This window comes from Gymnodraco acuticeps, unplaced genomic scaffold (genome assembly GCF_902827175.1).
Source record: "Gymnodraco acuticeps unplaced genomic scaffold, fGymAcu1.1, whole genome shotgun sequence".
Taxonomy (NCBI): Eukaryota; Metazoa; Chordata; class Actinopteri; order Perciformes; family Bathydraconidae; genus Gymnodraco; species Gymnodraco acuticeps.
In genome coordinates, this window is record NW_022991761.1 from 802,383 (window position 1) to 825,270 (window position 22,888).

Below are 22,888 nucleotides of genomic sequence, written 5' to 3' on the forward strand. Positions count from 1 at the left end.
TGGGCGGAGACAAAAATGTACACTTTTTGACTATGTTCCATCTGAATTTACTCTGACACTGAAACATCTTTATTGATTCTGATACTTCTACATCCAACACACAGATGTGACCTTGCTTTGATAAAAGAAATTATTCATATAACCCTTTTAGAAGTTAAGTTATAGTCCTTTGTTTTGGGCATGTCATTTTCTAGCCTGAAACCTGAAAAACAGGCTTGGGGCTTAAGAGGTTAATAGTCTTATGGCCTGCGGAATGAAACTGTCTCTGAGTCTGGTGGTTTTTGTCCTGATGCTGCGGTACCGCCTGCCAGACGGCAGCAGACAGAACAGTTGCTGGGGTGGTCGGGGTCTTTGATAATCTTGTGGGTTTTCTTCCTGAGACGCTGGGAGTAGAGGTCCTCCATGGATGGCAGCTCCGTCCTGGTGATGTGCTGCCGGGGTCTTTAGGAGTATATGCAAAAAAGAGCTCCTCCTCTTTGTTCTGCTTTGATTGAGTTGATTAAAGGTTAAAATACTACAATGTTAACTAAAAAATATGCAACATCCTGGTATATCAGGATGTTGATCAAATAGCATGATTATCAGAAGAGTGCCTTTGGCTGACCCCAAAGGCCACTTTGTGGCTGTTTTATCTTGAAAATATACAATTAATAGACACTGAACTTTCGATTTCCTATTAATAGTGCTACACATAATGAATATCTTAAATCAGAACATTGTTACATTTATATATAGAATGTAGAAAGCTATCTGAATAAATAACGTACCTCTCAAAAGTTACATAAATATGACTCATTAGATATCCTACAATATAACTATACAATCATGTGTCGAACAATTCGAGAGTAGCCTACCTACATATAAAAGTATTTGGGGGGATGAAACATCTCAATGATCAAGATGACAATTCTTTGAGTCAGTGAGGATAGTTTTTCATATTGACCTGAGGATTGCTAATCAACCTAATACAAAATATATTCCTTGCAGGTTCCATACAATGAACGATTGTCTATCAAGCATAACAGAAATGGTCAATGTCAGTTTTCAATTATTTTAGTGTAAATAATAATTAATGCAAGAAGGCGAAGTAGAGTAAATTACATTGCAGCAAAACCCGCGCTTTTATTTTGTAGGCCGCTGCCGCCTCACTTCCGCAGTGCCTTCATTAGCGCAGCTAGCTTGACGCAGCGGCGGAAAACCAAACGGAGGCACAGCGGATCAATTCGGAGCCACGGCGGTTGATCGGGATTATGCGGCGACACTGATTGCTGTACCGGTAAGAAACTGCGACCTCAGGCCGCTCCAAACGAGCCCTTTGACGGTCCGTGTGTCCTGTTTGTTGTTTTACCGCAAACCACCTAGCTTAGCGCCCGTGCTTTCCCTCCCCTCTCCCTTTGTTCGCTTGCGCCTCTTTTTTTTTGTTGCACCGATGCGGGTTTTGTAAATACTGGCGCAATATGGCTGCCGTCTCTGCACATATGTTAACATGTTGCGGTGTAATAAACTGTTGTATGTGCTGGCCAATTAATGAGGAGGAGGAGGGTAAACTATGACCTCTGGATAGTCATCATCATCAGCCAAAACAAGCAGCAACAACAGTGATATCCTCAGAAACACATCACTGACACCCTGCTGCTGCAATGTTACCTGAGAATGTGCCACAGTGGGGGATGAGTTCATCTGTAGTCTCTGCACAGGTTATTACAAATGAGTGGCATAATGTTATCGATGCAATGCTTCAGCAAGCACTACACTTCAATACCATACGCCACAATATCAAGAGATGCAACGATAAGTCGATTAGTGGTTCCTAATATTTTTGAATGGGAACCTCTATTTTTTTCAATCTATAAACCGACTGACACCCCCTGACTCACATTAAGTGACATTAGGATAGTTCATATTCAACACACAACCATAGCAGTAAATTACCTGCACACTGTACACTTATTGAAGTAAAACAGTGAATGCAATAACAGCACGAAGTTTGTAAAATTAGCATTTTGGAAGAATGTTTTGCATATTGTTTAAGTTTAGGCCAACTCATTATTTAAAGTTATTTTACACCCTTTGAAATCATAGAGCCTTGTGACCCCCATTAAGGTTTGGCTTCCTCTACCAGAGGTCATTAAAGTATTATGTTTATGGAAAAAGGCCAGGAGTTGCAGTTTTAATCTCAAATATGGAGATTCCCTCCTTTTCTCTATTTAAGTGAATTTTGTTATGTTTGAAGTGAAAAAACTAGACACTTGAAACCATTACGATGGACTTTGAGAAACGGATATGAACATTGTCTGTTTTTAAAATACATTTGATTTATGACAACAATGAGATTGCGTGCCAGAGATGAGATTTTATGATTGCGGTTTGGTTGGTTTTAAAACCATCTATTACAGTAAATTAATCAATCAGCAATTATGTTGATAATCTATTGTTTCAGGTAGTTTTCAAGGTAAACATGTTACTCATCTCAAAACAAATCGGCTGTTGCTTGTAGTGAAGTTCTTACCTACCTTCTCCAGAAAAAAATGGGTAAATGAATGATGAATATATCAAATTCCTGCAAGTGATGGCAGTTGTATTTTCCCCGCCTCACTATAGAGTGGTGCAGTGAACATGTTTTCTGTAGCAGACCTTGAAGTTGGCATCGCAAGGGCTCACTCCACTAAAAGCAATGGTTTTTAATATTGCAGAAAATAAGATCTGTGGCAAACACATGTTTATGATACTTACATGTTCGGTTCAGCATAGTCATATTTACATATTAACAATGCTCTATAATTTATGAATAGTAAAAGGAATCGATTGAAGTAAAAAGCTAATGTTAGGCTAAAAACAAACTAGCTTAGCGAGGTGAAGTTGTGCAACTGTGACGTAAAGGAGGCTTATATTTGATGATGTTTAGTAGTCTCATTTAGTGACGTGTTAGCAACCATTGGTTTTAAAAGCTTCAGACATTCCCAGGTAGGGTATTCACTGACATATGTTATGCCGCAGAACGAAAAACAGCCTTATTTTGGGGAAATAAACAAAAACACATTCTTCGAGACGAAGGAACTGGAAATTATCAAATGCAAACTCATTTCAAAATGTTTGGACTTATTCCTGCACCCTTAACGGTTTTGCAGACTCTCAAACGTCTGCAATCAAAAGTGAATTATTGCATTTTTACAGAACACTGGTGTGATGGTGTTTGTCACATGGAGCAGCTGTCAGGAGTCCACTGCACTTCTACCTTCTCTCAGACTGAGGTCCTTCTCACAGCAGTGAAAGGCTTTAATCCAAACATCACAGTAAAGTCAGGCCTGACACACCCCTCAGCCCTCACACTCACCCCGTATCCACAAACGGGACTTTTTCACTGTTTTCTGATATTTGTAATTTACAAAATAATCTGCAGATCAGTTAATAATCAAAACAATCAAAGCCTGCAGCCCTACTTGAAATTCCGACGCCTGTTGCTGCAGACATGTTACAGTCCCTGCTTGCATCAAAAGTTGAACTGAGGCAGTGTTGGTGTGCTGTAGGAATAAATCAGGCTCAGTTTTTAATGTCTGAAGGTGATGATGATGATGATCAAATCTGCCCGTCTTCCTCCAACTCTCTGGTCCTTTAAACGAGTGGTTCTGCAGCCTCAGTCCCGCGCTTTAATCCCTCAGATCAGATGTGTACCTCCTGCTGGGTTCCTGCCTTTAATCTTCACGGCCTGGCTGGTCCTGGTTTGATCTCGGTGTGTTGAGTCAGTGCGGCCTGGTGTAGTGTTACTGCAGCGCTGCATGTGTGTGATCATGTAGCAGCAGCAGGCCTGTGGTTTGTGTTGCCGTTGTTGTTTTGCAGCTTGCAGCTCCTTTCAGGTTATCCGTTATTTTGAAGCCGTTGATCTGGGAACATCAGGAGTGGTTCTGTGTGTTACTATCATGAGTGTCCTTTCCCAGTCCTGTCTGTCTGTGCTGATGCTGCCAGCGTCTGTGACCTTGTGAGACAAAATATATTTGGTTATCGGGATGTTACGTTTATGCAGATCTTCCCAAGGGTGTCTGTTGTTCTTCACACGGCCTGTTTTGCACCGGGGTGACCTTTTTAATAAAGCTAATAAGCAATTTTGAATAAATTCACTGCACTTCAGAGACTGGAAGTATTCATTAGTTTTGGTTGTGAGAATTACTATCAGTGACAACTTGTTAAGTTGTGAGAAAAGCCTCCTGTGATGGCAGCTGCCTTTGTGGTTTTTACTTAGGGGCCCTATTGTGCTCATTCTCAGGTTCATATCAGTGTGTAGTGTCTCTACTGGGACATGTCTCCATGCTTTAATGTTCAAAAAGTTCTTTATTGTTCTCATACTGCCTGTGCTGCAGCACCTCTTTTCACCCTCTGTCTGAAACCAGAGCCCAGTCTGCTCTGATTGGTTAGCTGGACGGCTCTGTTGGGATTCGTCGACGTTTCACTTATTCGATTAAATGGATTCCTTGCGTCCCTCACTTGCGTCGTTTCCCTGTGACTAGTCCCTCCCACCAGGGAAGCATGGAGAGACGCAAGGAAATCACGAGAAGCAGGGAAATTAGTTTTAAGAGCAATGGGACGTCCTTTCCTCCGGAGCGTCACTCCGTGTGTGAGGACGCCGCACAGCTGATCGTCTGACAGCAGCCAGATCAGTGCATGCGCTGCATCGTCCAATCAGTGAGCGATACACAGTAAGGGGGCGGGGCGAGTGTCTGAGGATTTCATCAAAGGATGGTCTGATAGTTCCTCGGTTATCGCTCCTCGATCCGGCAGAAATAAGGCCATTGGGAAGCTACTCAAGATGGTGCAGACAAATCACCTTCCGGTGATACCGAGCCTGAGGAGCCTGAGGTGAAACGCACCCTCAGAGATGTGGTTTCAAAGTTGTTAGAAATTACAAATATTTAAACCATATTTGATTCAAAATATTCTCTGGTAACAGTTATCTGTTATCATAATAAAGGAGGTATTTCAATATTACCTCATTCACACCAACGGTGTTTCAGGGCCGGTTCGGAGCTGGAGCTTGAAAAGCACCGGGTTTTCCTCTTCACACCGCAGCGGAGCAGCCTCTTAGCTCCGGAATCCGGTTCGTTTCAAGCACCAACATTTTTTCCGGCCAGAGCAAAAGCACCACATACGTCACGCTTACGTCGAGGCGGGGGCAGAGACAGGTCAACTCCTGAACAACAACAAAAAGCCCGCGTTTTATCCAGTTTGCACAACGATGGAGAAACTTAACAAGAGTTTCAGTATTTCTGCCATAGACTGTATATATAAAGGTTTCTGCTCATGGTGAAGCAACGTGTCTGCGTGTTAAGGTGGAACCTGAGCATTCACGTTGATCTCTCATTATAACTCATTATAAATCTATAAAACTATAAATATTAAACTTTACTTCGTGTTCATTTGAGAACAGCTGTTACATACCTGGGTGAAGGTTACAGTTCATTTAAATGAAAGATACAACGTTACTCCACACTCATGGTTCAGTCCACCTTAAGAAATAAGACCGACCTCGGAAGCAGTTGTGTTTTAAAAAAACCTTTATTGACACGAGTACACTTTTTTATAAGAATATAACTAAACCACAGAAATGACTCCGGAAAAGCTGCAGATAGAGCCATAAGAAATGAATGCAACTGATTTCATCCGCGCGGTTTGGCTTTATGAAGCAGGCACGCAAACGGTTACGTCATGACGTAAACGATGACGCAACGACGCATTACCAGTCGGACTCTGGGCGGTGTGAAAAGATCCAGAGCTAAACCGAAGAACTGGTTCTGAACCTGAAAAGCTCTAGCACGGAGCTTGAACCGGAGTTGCGTTGGTGTGAATGAGGTATATGTAAGCCTGAGTAGTTATGTTAAGGGCTAAACAGTTAGTCTGAATGTAATCACAATATACAGGTGTTCTATCCGTTCTTCAATCAAAGTGAGAACAATGACACAAAGATGATAAATCCCTCCAATATCCTGAATCATATCACAATTGCAATATCAGTCAAATTCTAACACTTAGATATGTTTTCCAAATTGTTCTGGGGCCTCATTTATAACGCCGTGCGTAGGATTCACGTGGGAAGGTTGCTTACGTAGTAGAAATCCCAAAAATAGGTACAGAAATTTTCCGACATTTTCCGATTCACCAAACATTGCGTAACGGCGAGGAAAGTGCGTACAGCACTTCCTACGCCGGTTTCCCTTTATAAATCACATTCGACTCGAAATGCGGTGCAGCTTTTGCGGGCTTCACGTAACGCCCATATTTGCCTATAAATAGTCAAAGAAACGCCCATTCATTCTGACTGACTGCGTGAAGAAGATCGCAGGAAATGACGACAGAACAGCTTAAAAAAGACATCTCACACCGTGTCAGATTTTAGTTATTTTGGGGAGGTCGAGATAAATCATATTGTTTGGTGGATGCAGTTTGAACCAGAGTAGCAGCATGGAGGTCGGATCGTCACCAAAATAAATAAACAAGTGGTCCGAAAAAGGTTAATGACAAATAAATACACACAGCCTTCCTCAGGCAGTGTGTTTGTACCGGGGACAGGAGACCCCCCCTTGATGAGAAACTGTAAGAAATGATCGGGGAATCCCTCCGGAGTGGATCATGACGACTGGATCTGAATTATTTGTTTGTATTTTGTGGTTTGTGTCCCAGCTGTCGATCAGCTGTGCGCAGCGTCTCTTCTGCTGCCTGTGCATCTCAAATGCAAACGGCATAAAACACGATTAAACATGATAGTATATAAAACCATGCTCGTATCTACAACCTATAGAAATGCAAAACGGCGTCAGTTTAGACGTAATTCTGTCCTCCTGCTTACCGCATCATTTGAGAAAACATTTCATAACATTAACACAACATATTCGAGGTGGTTTTGAATAACATATCCGTATTTATTTATTTCTCCAAGTTATGTTTTTGTGTGCACTGAGGAGTCGCAAACAGGCGTTTGTTAAATCATTTTAAGATTGGCTTTAATCAATTTGTGAAAATTAATTCTTCACATTACATTACATTGAGCTGACGCTTTTATCCAAAGCGACTTACAATAAGTACATTCGACCAGGAAGACACAACCTTGAAGAAAACAGAATCATATAAGTACATCAGGTTTCATAGAGCCAAACATTTCAAGTGCTACTCAACTGGCTTTAGGTAAGCCAGTCCTTTATTAGTATAAAAGTGCTTCGTTAATAGTTCTATCGCTCGAAGTGGAGTCGAAAGAGATGAGTTTTCAGTTTGCGCTGGAAGATGTGCAAGCTATCTGCCGTCCTGATGTCAATGGGGAGCTCATTCCACCATCTTGGAGCCAGGACAGCAAACCCACGTGTTTTCGCCGATGGGAACTAATGGGATGGGAACTAATCATATATGATAAATGAGAGGTAACATTTTATTTATGGTATTATTTCTCTCCATTCTTCCTTCTGCCAACGGTGTCGCAGTTTCTCGTCTCCCGTTTTTGTGCTTTTTTTGTGCGCATGGGTTAGAGTTTGCGTGGAGGACCGCATGTTTTCCCGTCAAGTTAGTATTTTATAAATCGCAAACATTGCGTAGAAACTGGCGTACGCCATTTTTTGAGCGTATATCCCTTTTATAAATGAGGCCCCTGACCTGCATGCGATAGATTTATTTAACTTTTGTTAGTCGTACAAGAAAAGCACTTTGAATACATCAACATTAACTAGGTAACTAAGAAAGAAGTTTTCTTTAATGTCAGACGTTGTTCTAGCTTTGTGCTTGTGCAGTACTCCTTGACCTTTGACCCCGTGACCCTGTGTGTGTTGGGAGGTTAAGCATCTTTGTAAAACAATAATGGGGTTATCAAAGAGCTGGAGTCAAACTGGCAGTTAGCGATTCACTCCAGGTAATCTGAGATACAACTGGTGAGACTAGAGAGGGTTTTACGATCTCATTGTTTCCACATCTTTACGAGTTTACACTGCAGCACGTCTAGAGAGGAATACGGTCCCTTCAGGTTTATTTAGTGCCACCAATGTGAGCTGTTATCCCTCTCTGACTTTGATCCAATCCCAAAGAAACTGAGACATGATACAGCATTACGTCTGTGGGCAACTGCCGGAAACTATTGATAAGAAAAATCAATAGTGAGCCTTGTGAGTGTAAGGATATTTAAATTGCATCCCTGATCTTTCATTGAGTCAGGGAAAACATGTCTGGCTGCTTGAACATGAAGTGATAGTACTGATAACTGTTGTTGTTGGGAACATTAGGGATGCTCAATTGTACTAGTGCAGCTATATTCAAATCCTTGGAAGGGAAGCACCGTGTTTGTAAAAGGCTAAATAGTTGTTCAAACTAAAAATAGCTGTTGAGCTGCAGAGATCTCCTGCCCTACAAATCGTATTCTACAAACTTAACAAACACATTTGTTTGGTAAAAGTCCTCGTTACAAATCACACCATGATGATTAGAGCTGTAGCGATACACTTATCTCATGATACGATACACGATATTCAGCTCACAATACGATATATATCACGATATTCAGCCAACGATACGATTCGATATAATTCGATACACTTATATCATTTTCTGAAAGATTTTAAAGGGACAGTGTGATTTTGGTGACATCTTGTGAGTGTTCCATTGACTTGGATTGAATTAATTCAACTGAAAACTGAAAGCATCAATTATACAATATATGGCTCTGACAGAGAGTCTACAGCTTGCAAATGCTGGACAAAATGAATCAAAAGATGTGGTGAGAAAATTAGTTTCATTTATTGAAACAGTGCAAACTGTAGCTTACAAGCCTTTGAAACGTAATTAAAAGTAACGTAATTAAAAGGTGCAGCAGGTGGCGGAACCCGGGGGATTTGAATGGGACTCGTTTTGATGGCATAAAGTACCTTAAACATACCGTCAGTTTAAATGCTGTTTTATACTGAAAAACCAGAAGTTCTTGTGCACAACCAGTTGTTAAGCTTTTATTCTGAAAATCCTTCATCTCCGGTTAGCATTTAGCATGTGGCTAATATACCATTTACTATAGATATATTTAGTAGCGATATGACACGGAGTGTTGCACACCGAAACCTACTGATTTCAACACTACAACTATAGACGTCGAGATATTATTATTGCTGAATATTTAATGAAGGTACAGTTTATTTGAATACGTTTGTTTACAGACGTGGGTAGCATGAGACAACATCCGGAACTACCGGAAATGATACCAGCCGTGAGGTATTTTTGGAGTATTGATTACAGCGTTTAAAATGTATTAAATGAAAAGTCATGAAAGAGATAAGGAGGAGAAAAGGCGTGTTTAGTTATGTCTGAATCCTCTGTAATGCGCAACAACGAACATTGGAGACGTGGAGGGCCGGCCCCCAGCAGCGCCAACCGGCCCACAGGGTGGAGCTCGCTCTCTTCCCTTCGCTCATGAGAGCCAGAACACAGCTGTTTTTCTGACTGAACCATCTTCTGCTTGTAACATTACCGCGCTTTTTATTAATTAAAGTATACATTTGAACCTTCTCAGAGACTCAATTAGTCTCCTTTTTAAAGCTTCTCTCCTGGACGCGAGAATAACGAACACAGTTATCAGACTTAATGTATCGATACCCGCGGCTGAAATATCGATACTTTCTCGGAAAACTAAATATCGATATATATCGCAGGATCGATTAAATTGCACAGCCCTAAATTGATGATATACATATATTAAAGGTAGGGTAGGTAAGAATGGAGAAACCAACTCTAGTGCGCTAGAATTTGAAAGTACACAATGGAAAAAAATCTGCCTCTTCCTTCAGACTTCCTTACAGAGCCCCTCCTCCAACACACACGAACGCGCACATGACCAATGAGGGCACGAGATAAGTTTGTGCACAGATGGAAGGCTGACAGGCTGACAGGCCATCCAGTTATCTGCCGCGGGCTATTTATTGTCAAAGCATTTAATATATTCATTGCTATCGGGATGTTAAGAGCATTCCATGGAATATAACAAAAAGTGAAGTGAATGACCTACCCCACCTTTAAGTATAATTATGCTAAAAGGATAAATTCTTCTTATATTGTAAATCATCCCAAAATGCAATACCACTGAAAAATAATCCCGCACGCAGAATAATGAATTCTACTCATAATCTTTAAAGAGGACCTGTTGTGCTTTTGGTGTTAGTGTGTTATGCCCCTTTCACACCAGGGCTTTTTCAGTTCCGGCTCGGAGCTGGAGCCTGAAAAGCGCTGGTTTTTCCTGTTCACACCGCAGCGGCGCCGGCTCTTAGCTCCGGAATCGGGTTCACTTCCAGCTCCAAAAAATTGTCGGTCTAGAGGCAAGAGCTTCGGAGCTAAGAGGTGGCGTCGCTTACGTCTCTCTTACGTCGAGGCGTGCAGGAAACTAAACCCTCCTCCCCTGAACATGGGTCGACTGTCATTCCTGCCTACAAGCAGTAGTGCTTATAAACACACTTTATAAAGTCAGGCAACACTAACCAGGCTTCGTGTGATTCTGTTTATTTGTACCTTACTTTGACCATCCGTTCACTGTTATTGATCATTGTGGAGAGGCAGACGTGTTGTTTTGTATTATAGCAGCTATCGGATGGAATCAATACATGGGCTGCACAGGTTGTCGTGTCCGACTATCACAAGTAGAATCATAATAAAAATACGCCGGTAAAATGTGCCTGTAGAAAACGGTTTATGCCACAATAGGATAGCAATAGCAAGTAGTCAGTTTAGCTTCGGTTGCTATGCTAACATCACCCATTTTATACCAGAGAAACTTTCATAACAGCGTTGTGATACCAAACAGCGTCAATTCAGACTGACACACATTCACTTAGGCCAGGGGTGGGGAACCTTTTCCCTCTCAAGGGCCATTTCAATTTTTACAATATCCTCAGAGGGCCGTACAAATTATTGACCTCTGCTTAAAAAAACAAAAATCACAGCCCATTCATTTCATTCTGTGCAAAGAAAAAGCAACCTCTTAATCCAGATATCTTGCCATGACTCGCGTATTCATGCACGTGCACGGTGTGGCGTGACCACCCAAACAGAAAGATATGGACACAAGATGTGTGCAAATGTATTTAGTTTCCTATCCATGTGAACATGATTTAAGTGGGGGGGGACCTAACCCTCTCTAGGGGGGTTCGGGGGGCATGCTCCCCCGGGAAGATTTTTTTTTAAATGTTGAAGTTAAAAGCATCAATCTGGTGCACTTTGAGAGCAAAATTAGGAGATCTATGGATACATCTCTCAACACCCAGATGAAACAGAACTGGAAGCAGATTTATTTTTCTTTATGAATATTTGACAAATCACTCTCCTTTCAAACTGTATTCTTCTTTATTAATAACAACTTTTTTTTACTGTCATATAGTATTTTATACCTGTTTACTTTATTCTCTTATTTTTTATAACTATGATGATCATAAAGATGTGCCTTTACCTCACTGGTTGTAGGAAAAGCTTCTTATATTTGTTAGCATAGCTAGCTAACCAGATGCTAATACCAACAAAGTTATTGACTGTATGATCAGTATGACAGATGAACAGATCGCCACTGGGCTTTCAACTAAAGACACATCCACGCAGAAACTGCGGCATGTGTACGGCTCCTTATCGGTACTGCAATTTCTGAAGTGCTGGAGTGGCGTTCTGGTGCTCCCCGTCAGAACTGCACCCCTGTCAGTCGAGACGTCGAGACATATACCACGTGATGACACGTTAGGCTCGTGTTGTGTTCAAGGACCCTGACCTTGGCCAGGAAAAACAGGCACTCGCTTGTTTAATTTTTTTGCGGTCTAGATTTCTTACATTTTTTTCTTTTTTGCGTGTGTTTATAAATTACCTCGAGGGCCGTAACAAATTGTCTCGCGGGCCGCATACGGCCCGGAGGCCGGAGGTTCCCCACCCCTGACTTAGGCTAAGGGGAACTGGGGATATGTATCAGCTGCTTGTGTGAGTCGGACAGTGAATACTTTAGAGCGGCCGCAGCAGTGTGAGCTAACCGGGAGCTAACGGAGGAGAATAAACTCCCGTGGAAGAGCAGCCAACACTGCAGCGGTCGGTAAATGCTGCAGAAACACATTAATAAACAATGAACCACGGCACTCTGGAGCAAAGTATAAGGTTGGAGAAGTCGTTATTCAATTTATTCTGGCTTCGTGTGATTAAAAGCAACACGATCATCGACCCGACGCAGTTCCCCGTTGTTGTTGTGAGCGCCGTAATGCCGTTGGGGAGCAAATCAGCGATGTAAACGGTGACGTCATGACGCAGCAGCGGCAGCACCAGTCGGGTGCTGGGCGGTGTGAACAGAGCGGGAGCAGAAAAGGGAAACCGGAGCTGAACCAGAAAAGCTCCCGCTCTGAGCTAGAAAGGAAAAAGCGCTGGTTTGAAAGCCGCATTATAGGTTTTTGTGTGTAAATGGTCTGCAAGGGATAAAATCCCTGTGTTCCCTTTCTCCCCCCCCCTTGAAACGCCTCCATTGGACTCCTTTGTTTACTTCCTTAACATAGTTGCATCACGATGTAACACATGCACTTCTATAGGCTAGAGCTCTGACACATTGTACGTGATAGGCTAAGCAGTTGAGCAAAAGAAGCCGGCCAGCTAACCAATCAGAGCAGAGTCCATAGACACACACAAGGTTAAATCCACTGTCTCTGGCGTGCCTGGACAAAATGATCTCTGTTAGCATTTAGTAATAGAATATCGTTTTTTCAAAGGTTTGGGGCCATCTTGTATAAAGAGACATGAAAATGGTTTGAGAATAATTAATAATACGTTTAACATTCATGTCTGCTCCCCCCCCCCCCCAGGCTGAAGACACTGACTCCTCATCGTGTCACCTGTGACGTCGCCTCAGCCTCCGGTTGTTAGTCTGTACCCGGCCTGTATGCAGCCTGTCCAGGGCCCGGCCTAATTCCTGGTGCTCCTTCTTTCCCACCACCTCCTCCCTCCTTTCCCTACCCTTCTCCCCCCCTCTGCCCCTTCCCTCTATCCTCACTCCCCCCGCACGCCCGCCGGCCTGCTGTCCCGCAGAGCGACACCCAGCCTTTAGCCCGGACCGGCGGCCTGGCTGGCTGCCCCCCTTACAGGTGGATGAATGAAGACCCCATTCAAGAGCCCGACGGCCCCGCGGCCCCCCCGAGCAGACGGGGGTGAGTACAAAGATTCATCAAACACTGAAAACACTAATGTCAGTTTGAAAATAACACATCGATTTCTTTCAACAGTACAAAAAGAGGAAGAAGATAATCAAGGATGTCATGGAAACGATGGTCCGTTTTTCAAATTAAAACATCATTGTGCTCATGACCTCAGAGTGTCCTTGAACGCATCACCTGTCATTATGATGGATGCTAAATGTTTGTGCTTCTGTTTCAGGACATTCAGGCGTTTCTGCAAACATGATGAAAAAGAAGAATTCACATAAGTAAGTCTGATGAATGTAATTATAAAATATATATTTTTTACAATGTTTTTGGAGGCCAGATATGAGCTTAGGCCTGCAATATATTGCCAAAAAATACATTTAATAACTCCATAAAACTCCAGTGATGAAATAAATCCATGTCATAACCAGTCAAGTACTTCACTGAAATCACTGATTCTCCAGTTTAGGGCTAGGGTGTCTATGTGCTGGCGTGATTTTAATTACATTATTATCACAACAATACATTTCAGGAGCAGTCATTTAGAATTAGGCATATCGTTATAGTTATTAGGATTGTTAATAATATCACACACAGCAGTGCATACTGTGTTTATTTTATGTTGTTTGTTTATTTAAGTACATTCTGAATATGTGACATTAACCAGCCCTAAATATCTCTAAATATTTCTCCCCCTCCCCCCGTAGGAAACAGAGGACCAGTGTGGGTCCCAGTAAGACTATGTCTCCGCCCAGAAGGAACATAGTGGGCTGCAGGATCCAGCACATCTGGAAGGAGGGCAGTAAGTCGATTAGAATCGTGTTTTTTCTGGCTGGGGACTGGACATCCGCTCTTGAAACACTAAATGTATTGTATCTTGGCTTTTTATGATAATTACTGGGGCTTATAGCTATTAACTGATCAAGATCAAACGTATATTTTTCAAAAATAAAAGTACTCCACCGGGCTCTCAGTTGTTGTTAGGACACACGGAACAAATACAACTTGACAAAGAAACAAGCCCCAATCCAAAAGCTGTTTTATGTGAAAGAAAAAAAGAATTAAAAAAAACCTATATAACTATGAAAATGTAAAACATATATTAGTAATTAGATTACAGCAGATTGCAAAACAGTTGTATATAAATTCTATGTTATGGTAATATGCAAATGATATTGTAAAAATAGAGGGAATAAGGGGAGTGTTTGGTCTGTACAATTGTAATGTCTTTACTCTGACAAACCTACAAACCTTGAAGAAATTCAGTTTACTGAGATTTAAAACACAATAATCAACAATTTGACAATTTGTGATCCATCTCAGTCTTGTTGGGATGCATCTCTGAAAAGCTAATAAATGTGTGTGTGTGTGTGTGTGTGTGTGTGTGTGTGTGTGTGTGTGTGTGTGTGTGTGGTGTGTGTGTGTGTGTGTGTGTGTGTGTGTGTGTGTGTGTGTGTGTGTGTGTGTGTGTGTGTGTGTGTGTGTGTGTGTGTGTGTGTGTGTGTGTGTGTGTGTGTGTGTGTGTGTGTGTGTGTGTGTGTGTGTGTGTGTGTGTGTGTGTGTGTGTGTGTGTGTGTGTGTGTGTGTGTGTGTGTGTGTGTGTGTGTGTGTGTGTGTGTGTGTGTGTGTGTGTGTGTGTGTGTGTGTGTGTGTGTGTGTGTGTGTGTGTGTGTGTGTGTGTGTGTGTGTGTGTGTGTGTGTGTGTGTGTTCCCTCAGGTAAGTCGTCCCAGTGGAAGGGGACGGTCCTGGACCAGGTCCCTGTGAACCCGTCTCTCTACCTGATCAAATACGACGGCTTCGACTGCATCTACGGCCTGGAGCTGTACAGTGATGAGAGGGTGGTGGGGCTGGAGGTGCTGCCCGACAGAGTGGGTGAGGAACACCGTCCATAACTCCATCAGCCTGAGGGGGCTAACATACAGAGGTGTAAAGTAACTAAGTACATTTACTCAAGTATTGTTCTTAAGTACAATATTGACATACTTGTACTTTACTTGAGTATTATACTCCACTACAATTCAGAGGTATGTCGTGTACTTTTATCGTGTACTACATGTATTTAATACCTTTAGGTACTTTAAAGATGTGGATTAATGATGTGAAATATAATCAAGCTTTGAGAACACTTTCATGATCAATCATTATAAAACATATCATATCTATTATTCTGAAATGGACCAATCTGCACAATGAAAAATGAAAAATTACATTTAACACATTTGATCAAAGCAGATTGCAAAACAGTTATTTGTAAATAAAATATATAAAAAAATAGAACATATATTACATTTTAGGGTAATTAGCACTAATATTGCAAAACAAAGTTTGGTCTTTAAGATTTCGGATAAAATATTATTTATTTCAGAATATGAACAAGTGTTGCCAAATTCAGACGATAAATAAATGTTTACGCTTGTAAAGACAGGGTGACATACCTACGTCTCCCTGGAATACTGAATGACAGTCTGACAGTGACCCGGCAGTCTGCGGGACAGTGGCTTCAGACGATAAACACAGCGCTGAAGCTCGAGCTGCGAACTGAGCCACTTGCTGGCAGCAGCATTTACAACAGGCGGAGTGTGTTGTGTGTTTCCTCGGGAAATACACACGCACCAAAACACTCACCAGATCTCTTCCTCACTTTCCCTCATCCGAGTAAAAAGCCTTAGCCTAATCATTAGGACACATGAACCTCCTTCATCCATCTGCTGACTGCTATGAGAGGGACAGCCTGCTAACAAGCCTCTGAAGGCCTTCCTCTCAGGATTGTTTCCTGGAAACATTGTTTGACACGTGTTTGCTGAATATTTGGAGATCATTGGAAAGTTAAGAATCTCCTCTTTCCAACAGTGTATATAACAAAAATGTGTTTTGGGTTCGATGTGCCTGATTTTGATAGAGCAGGTCACAATTACAAAGCATGAATTTCTCTTAATTATGTTATTGATGAATTGACCAATAGTTGCAGCTCCTAACACGGTTTAGTATTTTGATGTCCTGAGCACAGACCACCTGATGATGTCACACTGACCCCCTCCCTGTGATTGGTTTAGCCCCGGCCCGTGTGAGCGACTCGATGCTGGCGGAGACGATGATCGGCAAAGCGGTGGAGCACATGTTTGAGACGGAGGACGGGCCGAAGGAGGAGTGGAGGGGGATGGTGCTGGCCCGCGCTCCCATCATGACCGCCTGGTTCTACATCACCTACGAGAAGGACCCCGTGCTCTACATGTACCAGCTGCTGGACGACTACAAGGAGGGAGACCTGCGCATCATGCCCGACTCCAGTGAGTGGAAGCTGGTTCTACTGGACCAGTGGTCAGCCCTTCAGCTCCATAACTTCACTGAGTAGTGGTCTAGTTACCAGCATAGTGCACCACGGAAATGAGGATACCTCAAAGTTTGATGTTAGGAATGTATAGTACGGGTCCCCAGAGAAACTGCTGGAAGCGAACTTGCATATGTTGGGCGATTTGCTAAATTAGCATAAGTTGCGTTAATTAGCATGAGTGGCATTATAGCTTTTGTGGACAATACTTTTTGGGTGGTTTTGGTGGTTATTGAGTCCATTTCTGACCTTTTTCAAGATATATTGTAGTTTTAACCAGAAAAGTTGCCATATTTTTACTTTTTGTCTTAATAATAATAATAGATTTAATTTGTTAGCACTTTTACAGGTGCTCAAAGACGCTTTACATATATAGTGAAGATAAAATAAAATAAAGGAACAACAAATAAATATATAGTTAAAGTCAAATAATACAAAAACAATCACACATTAAAAGCCAGATTGAAGAGGTGAGTTTTTGTAAGTGTTTTGAAGGTGGTGAGGTCAGTGCAGTCTCTGATGGGTTGTGGGAGTGAGTTCCAGAGGGAGGGGGCAGCGACGGAGAAGGCTCTGTCCCCCCAGGTCCGGTGATTGATGCGGGTGGGGATGGATAGGCGGTTCGCTTCTGATGAGCGGAGGCAGGGGGAAGGGGTGTGGTGGTGCAGCAGGTCTGTGAGGTAGGGGGGGGCCTGATTGTTGAGGGCTATGTGAGTAATCAGGAGGACTTTGAAGTCGATTCTTTGACGGACGGGGAGCCAGTGGAGGTTCTGGAGGACGGGAGTGATGTGGTCTCGGGAGCGGGTGTGGGTGAGGAGGCGGGCAGCAGAGTTCTGGATATGTTGGAGTTTATTGAGGAGGTTGGATGGTATGCCGTAGAGGATGCTATTGCAGTAGTCGAGTCGTGAAGTGATGAATGCATGAATCAGGGTTTCAGCAGCAGAGGAGGAGAGTGATGGGCGGAGACGGGCAATGTTTTTGAGGTGGAAAAAGGCGGTCCTGGTGATGTGATTGATGTGGTGGTTGAATTTGAGCTGACTGTCGAAGATGACTCCGAGGTTGCGGATGTGAGGGGGGGGGGGAGATAGAGTGTGGCTGTCAATGTCTTGTTGCGACCATTGTATATAGAGAGCACAAGATGAAAATTATTATCTCTACTGCGGACAATTATTTTTCTAATAAATAAGCAATCTGTCCAGTCAAGTTCAAATCTAAATGATTGAGAATCAGCCCCTAGGGACTACAAATATGGCAATCTTCTGGTTAAAACTGCCATTTTTGAAGCTGAACATTTCAGAAATGGACTCGGTATCTTCAATACCCTCAAAACCCTCAAAAAGTCTTTTTTTAGCTATAATACTAATTAACGCAAAATGTGCTTAATGTGCAAATTGCCCAACATATGTAAGTTAGCATCCGGCAGTTTCTATGTGCTTGGGACCCGTAATATATATTTCTAACATAAAACTTTGGGGTACTCATTTCCGGTTTCAGCAACGGCTTTGATGGGACTTACACTTGGCCAACCGCAGACATGCAACCACAGAGCGACACCACATTACACACTAACCACTTTATGGTAATTATGTTTTGTTCAGCAGGATAATAAAAAAAACACCACTTTTCTAATAGTTGATGAGTAAATGCCCCCACCAGAAGTAAAAAGCTAACGCTATAACAGACCCACATCACTCCGATCATTAGCTGCCTTTACTGAAGTTGTTGCGTAACTTGTTAGAAACCTATTATATTATATATATATATATATATATATATATGTGTATATATGTTTTCTGGACACATAGAAGCTTCGGCCATTCACCAGTGGGTTTTTCCTGACTTACTTTATGTCGTAAAAACAAACGTGAACATTTCTTTGAAAGCTTGTGTTAACCACAGACCATATTTTAGGCATGTTCCCACAAACTCACTAAAATGAAACATTGACTTTGAGCCTTAAGTTACAGAAACTCTGCATATCTTCCGTTGCAAACTGACAAATACTTCAAAAGGTTATTTTAAGCCCTGTAACTAATTCACTAGCACTTCCAATGTGATGACTTGCATAGAGTGAATATATCTGCACTTTCCTTTTTGTACGGAGTTTAATCTTTATGGTTTCTCCACTTAATGCAAGTGGCTTTGGATACAAGCATCCTTCCTGCACCACTCTATTGTCACAAGATTGTATAAGTGATGTTTTTACATGAGTTGATTATCCTCCCAGCTGCTTACATCTCTCTCTCTCTCTCTGTGTGTGTGTGTGTAGACGACACGGTGGCGGCAGAGCGGGAGCCCGGCGAGGTGGTGGACAGTCTGGTGGGCAAACAGGTGGAGTACGCCAAAGAGGACGGAGGCAAGCGCTCGGGCATGGTCATCCACCAGGTGGAGGCCAAGCCCTCGGTCTACTTCATAAAGTTTGACGACGACTTCCACATCTACGTCTACGACCTGGTCAAGACCTCCTAAGACCAGAAGACCCGGTCCAGGATCGGGACCCCATAAAAGTCTTACTGGGACCTGCCTAGACCCTCTGAAAAACAAAACAAAACTCCCCAGTGAAGAACAAGTGATTTGAAACATCCATCTGGGACGGATGATATCATTCATAACTCTTGCTTTCATGGAACGCCTTCAACACAAGAAAAATACTTCATTATGGAGGCCCCCCCCCCCCCCCCAAGACAGGAGAACCACCACCTGCTCCACCTGTATTCAATGATATATCATCATCATCAGTGTCCAGATGTTGTTAAGTTCCATTAGGATTCTTCAAGACACAAAATGGTGTGATTACCTCAAATAAGACCAAGTTATTTGACATAATAGATTTTAAATTTTGGAATATTTGTAGCAATACCTAACGAATCAGAAAACAAATGTTCTCCAAGCTGATAGGACCCAATCTTGAGATCTTCCTAGCGAACAGGAAACGTCCCCCATCGCATTATCCTCCCCTCCAGAGTGGCAGCAGGTCTGAAACTATTGAAGTAAACGGAACCCCCCTCTCCTGAAACCTTGTCAGACTGCTTGTTGGGGGGGGGGGCGGACCGGTCTGCCGTGGTTAATGAAGGGTTGGGTCTTCAGGAAGACAGAAACCTAGAGATGAAGTGAAAGCTGAACCATCGTCTCCATTTGTGTTTATCCAAGGTCAACGGTGACTGGGTTGCAATTAGAGGAAGAACTCATCTCCAATCACAGCATTTTACTGACCCTGCCCCCCCCCCTACAGGGCACCGCAGAAAGAGTGGAATAAAGTCTGAAGCGCACCGTGGAGAAAACAGAGAATGCGGACTACTTTCTGTTTCCATCCTTTCACCATTTGTGTTGATGCCGATGCCTTCATTACCCATAATGACTTGAGGTTTCAGCAGGAGAGGGTGTGTTGATTCGGCTTCATCGGTAAGCATCGTTAGCTGTCCTCTGGTCAGCCGATTCTCACTGGAAGCGCTTGTGGTCGCCGCACAGATTTAGTTTTCAGTGGGAGTGCTAATGATGCTAACGAGCTAATTCCATGAGTCCTAGGCCCTGGATAACGAGGGTGATGCTGAAACATGTTCACACAAACGTTTCATGGATTCTGCTGAGAATAAGTTCAGGTCACACAAAGAAAGGTGAGATGAGAAGATAGATATCAGTTATTGATACGTCCAGGTTGTGTTGAGGGTAACACTATACTTAAAACTCCTATTCAACACTTTAATAAATACGTAATAAATGGTTTATAGCACACTACAATGTATTCTAAGTAAATAAAAATGAAGAAGCAATGAAAAGAAGTTTTTCACTAACTTATTAATCAACACTCAGATTATAACTAAATGATAGTGTGTTATGAACCATTTGTGTACATATTTATATGGAACTTTTAAGGTGCTTATCTGTGAGCAAAGACTTGACGCGTTCCCCAAAATGTCTGAATGAGTGGCTTCGCTTGGACGTCTGATGCTGTATTGATCCGTTCCGATCAGTCCTGACTGTGACGGCCCGTCCACACAGCGGCGTGCGTTGACGCTTGCCGGCGGGCGTCAAAAGTTGAACATTGCTCAACTTTTGAAGCGAGCAACGCCAGCAACGCTCCACGTCGCTTCCCAAAATGCAGTTCGGCTAAAAGTGACGGGCAGAAGCGTTGGAAGCTTCAACGCACGCCGCTGTGTGGACGGGCCGTGAGGAGAAAACTAGCAGTGGCTATGCCCCGCCCCCTGTGTGCGGCGCTGTTCTCTGATTGGCTGGACTCAAGCACAAGATGTGCTTTGCTACGGACCAAACCGATCCAGTGTTCATCTGTTAAAAGTTGATTTGTATTGTTTTTATAAAAAAATCTTTCCTGTTCTTATCTCTTCTTCTGCTTTCATATCGACGCCCTGTATAGTTTTAACTCTTTGTTTATATGTTGATATGAGCCGGCACATACGGACCGCCTTGTTTCCTCTGTATATTATCTGTTCATTCGTTTCACGTCTTCTGTTCTGTGTGCACTGTATATTACCCAGTTAGCTGTAGGAAGTTTCAATTTCAACCAAAATGACTGAAGCTGTCCTGACTGCACTCCGCTGGATCTGGTTGATATGTAGGATTATTATTATTGTTTATTTTTGCTGACTGACAAATCTCTCCTTGTAGTGTTGGGGATTTCCACCTTTGCAATCAGTTCCAGCTCCCTGTAGAGTGGTGCAGTCCTAACACCTGGGAATGATTCAGCGTTTAACAACTTCCAGTTCCATTTGGTTTCAACGTTCTCTTGGTTACATGCTTGGAGAAAGGTCTGTGCTAAACACAAGTTTAGGAGTTTCACGTTTTCTTCTACCACCATAAAGTGCGTCCTTGTGAACTTCTGAAGTGTTTACACATCATAAAAGCAGCGTTTGCTTAACACTTTAAACTACTAAACATTAGTCGCCTTTAGCTTAGCAGTGGTGATGCGCGGACAGGTTTATTTATAGCCTAGCCTTAGCATTTACACTTAAAATATTATAGAGGTGCTGTTAAAATGTGGAGATTATCCTGCGGAACTAAACGGGTGTTTGCCACAGATCTTATTTTCTGAAATGTTGTAAAATCCCATTGAAGCCCTTGTGATGCTAACTTCCTGGTTGGCCTACAAAATACACTGCACCGCTCTATACAAATGTTCCCTTTTTCTTTTACAGTTCAGTCAGGGGTTTTGGAAGATCTCCCAGAATCCTCTGCTCCTCCCAACAAGAAGCCCACTCCTCCATTAGCATTAAACAGCCATGTTGCCTGATCCATGTCTCCTGAAGGGACTCGAACATCTGTTTGAAAGAACATGGGTGTCACAACGTTTTGTTCATTTGTTTTTATTCTCGAACCTGCGTTGCTGTTCTGAAATCTGCCGTTTGATATTGTGCAATGTGTTTCACGTTCTGATACTAGTCCATGGAGACTCCTGAAGTGAACGGTCCTTCTCCAGTCTTTGATAACATACTCGTTCTGACACACAATCTGCAGCCTCTTTGTTCAGGAGCCGACACGCCGTTCCTATTTTACAGAAGTGTGTGTGTGTGTGTGTGTGTGTGTGTGTGTGTGTGTGTGTGTGTGTGTGTGTGTGTGTGTGTGTGTGAGAGCCCCTGTTCAGAGCAGTGTTGTTTTTGCATGCATGTATAGCTCAGTGTAAATCGATGTGAGTTGCATGTCTGTGTAGTTTTCAGTTGTTCGGCTGACTTCTGTCTGTTGTGGCTTTTTTTTTTTGGTGCCTTTGTTTTGATTTCTCTGTTTTTTTTCTTTGCCCGTTTCTTTTTGTACTATGTGTCCCAGAGGCTACTGCTGCTGGGTTTTGGGGTTATTGAGCATAACATAGAAAAACAAAGAAAATCCTCCTTGAAACAGAGCTGACAACAGTGTGTGTGAATTCTGTTTCTGTGTGGAGTGTCCCCTTTAAACAGTGCCAACTACAGATTCCAGTGTTGTACAGAAGCTCACAATATTTACTAAAATAAACCATTTCTCTGTTTTTTTCAATCACCAGTCTGTCACTTTCTTTGTTTTTACACTTGAATTTGATGAAAGAGACGTCACAACAAGAAGTATGAATGTAGACCGGTAAGGGCAAAGAACAACCAATATATATATTGGTGGAAAGAAAAATGAAGCCATTTAAATTAAAAGTGATCATAGTTTTTATATTAAATATTAGTCGCAACATTAACTATATGGTAAGAAACTTAAATAAGTGTTGTGTTTTTAAAAAAAAACTAAAATCCCATATATATTATTAAATAATTATAATACACTTTAGTTGAAAAGCAAACTTTAAAAACATAATCTCAAGATGCTTCACAGTTCAATGAGTGTTAAAGAGTTAAGAAGGATCTAGAAACATATGAAAGAAACGACATGCAGAACTAGGGAGTTTAGTTTAAAGACGGCATATAAGGTACAAAAGAA

At 42.3% G+C, this 22,888-nt stretch overlaps 1 protein-coding gene across 2 annotated transcripts; it reads left to right on the top strand.

Moving 5' to 3' along the window:
• Positions 1–1,138: 1,138 nt before the first annotated feature.
• On the top strand, positions 1,139–22,465 carry spinb (spindlin b). Of its 2 annotated transcripts, XR_004567354.1 has the most exons (9): positions 1,139–1,276; positions 12,822–13,163; positions 13,239–13,283; positions 13,390–13,438; positions 13,865–13,959; positions 14,875–15,030; positions 16,212–16,445; positions 18,753–20,097; positions 21,634–22,465. XR_004567354.1 is itself a non-coding variant. In XM_034199343.1 (8 exons), the coding sequence occupies exons 2-8, from the start codon at positions 13,109–13,111 to the stop codon at positions 18,950–18,952; spliced, it is 834 nt and encodes a 277-aa protein (XP_034055234.1). In that variant the 5' UTR covers positions 1,139–1,276; positions 12,822–13,108; the 3' UTR covers positions 18,953–20,243. The 2 variants fall into 2 exon arrangements, 1 of the variants encoding a protein (XP_034055234.1); XM_034199343.1 differs by lacking the exon at positions 21,634–22,465 and having other exon boundaries at positions 18,753–20,243.
• Positions 22,466–22,888: the final 423 nt, after the last annotated feature.

Excerpts from the sequence above, each read along its gene's own strand:
- spinb (XM_034199343.1), top strand. The coding sequence starts at position 13,109 with ATGAAGACCCCATTCAAGAGCCCGACGGCCCCGCGGCCCCCCCGAGCA. Across the intron at positions 13,284-13,389 it reads AGGATGTCATGGAAACGATG|GACATTCAGGCGTTTCTGCA; the intron begins GTCCGTTTTTCA and ends CTTCTGTTTCAG. Across the intron at positions 13,439-13,864 it reads AAAAAGAAGAATTCACATAA|GAAACAGAGGACCAGTGTGG; the intron begins GTAAGTCTGATG and ends CTCCCCCCGTAG.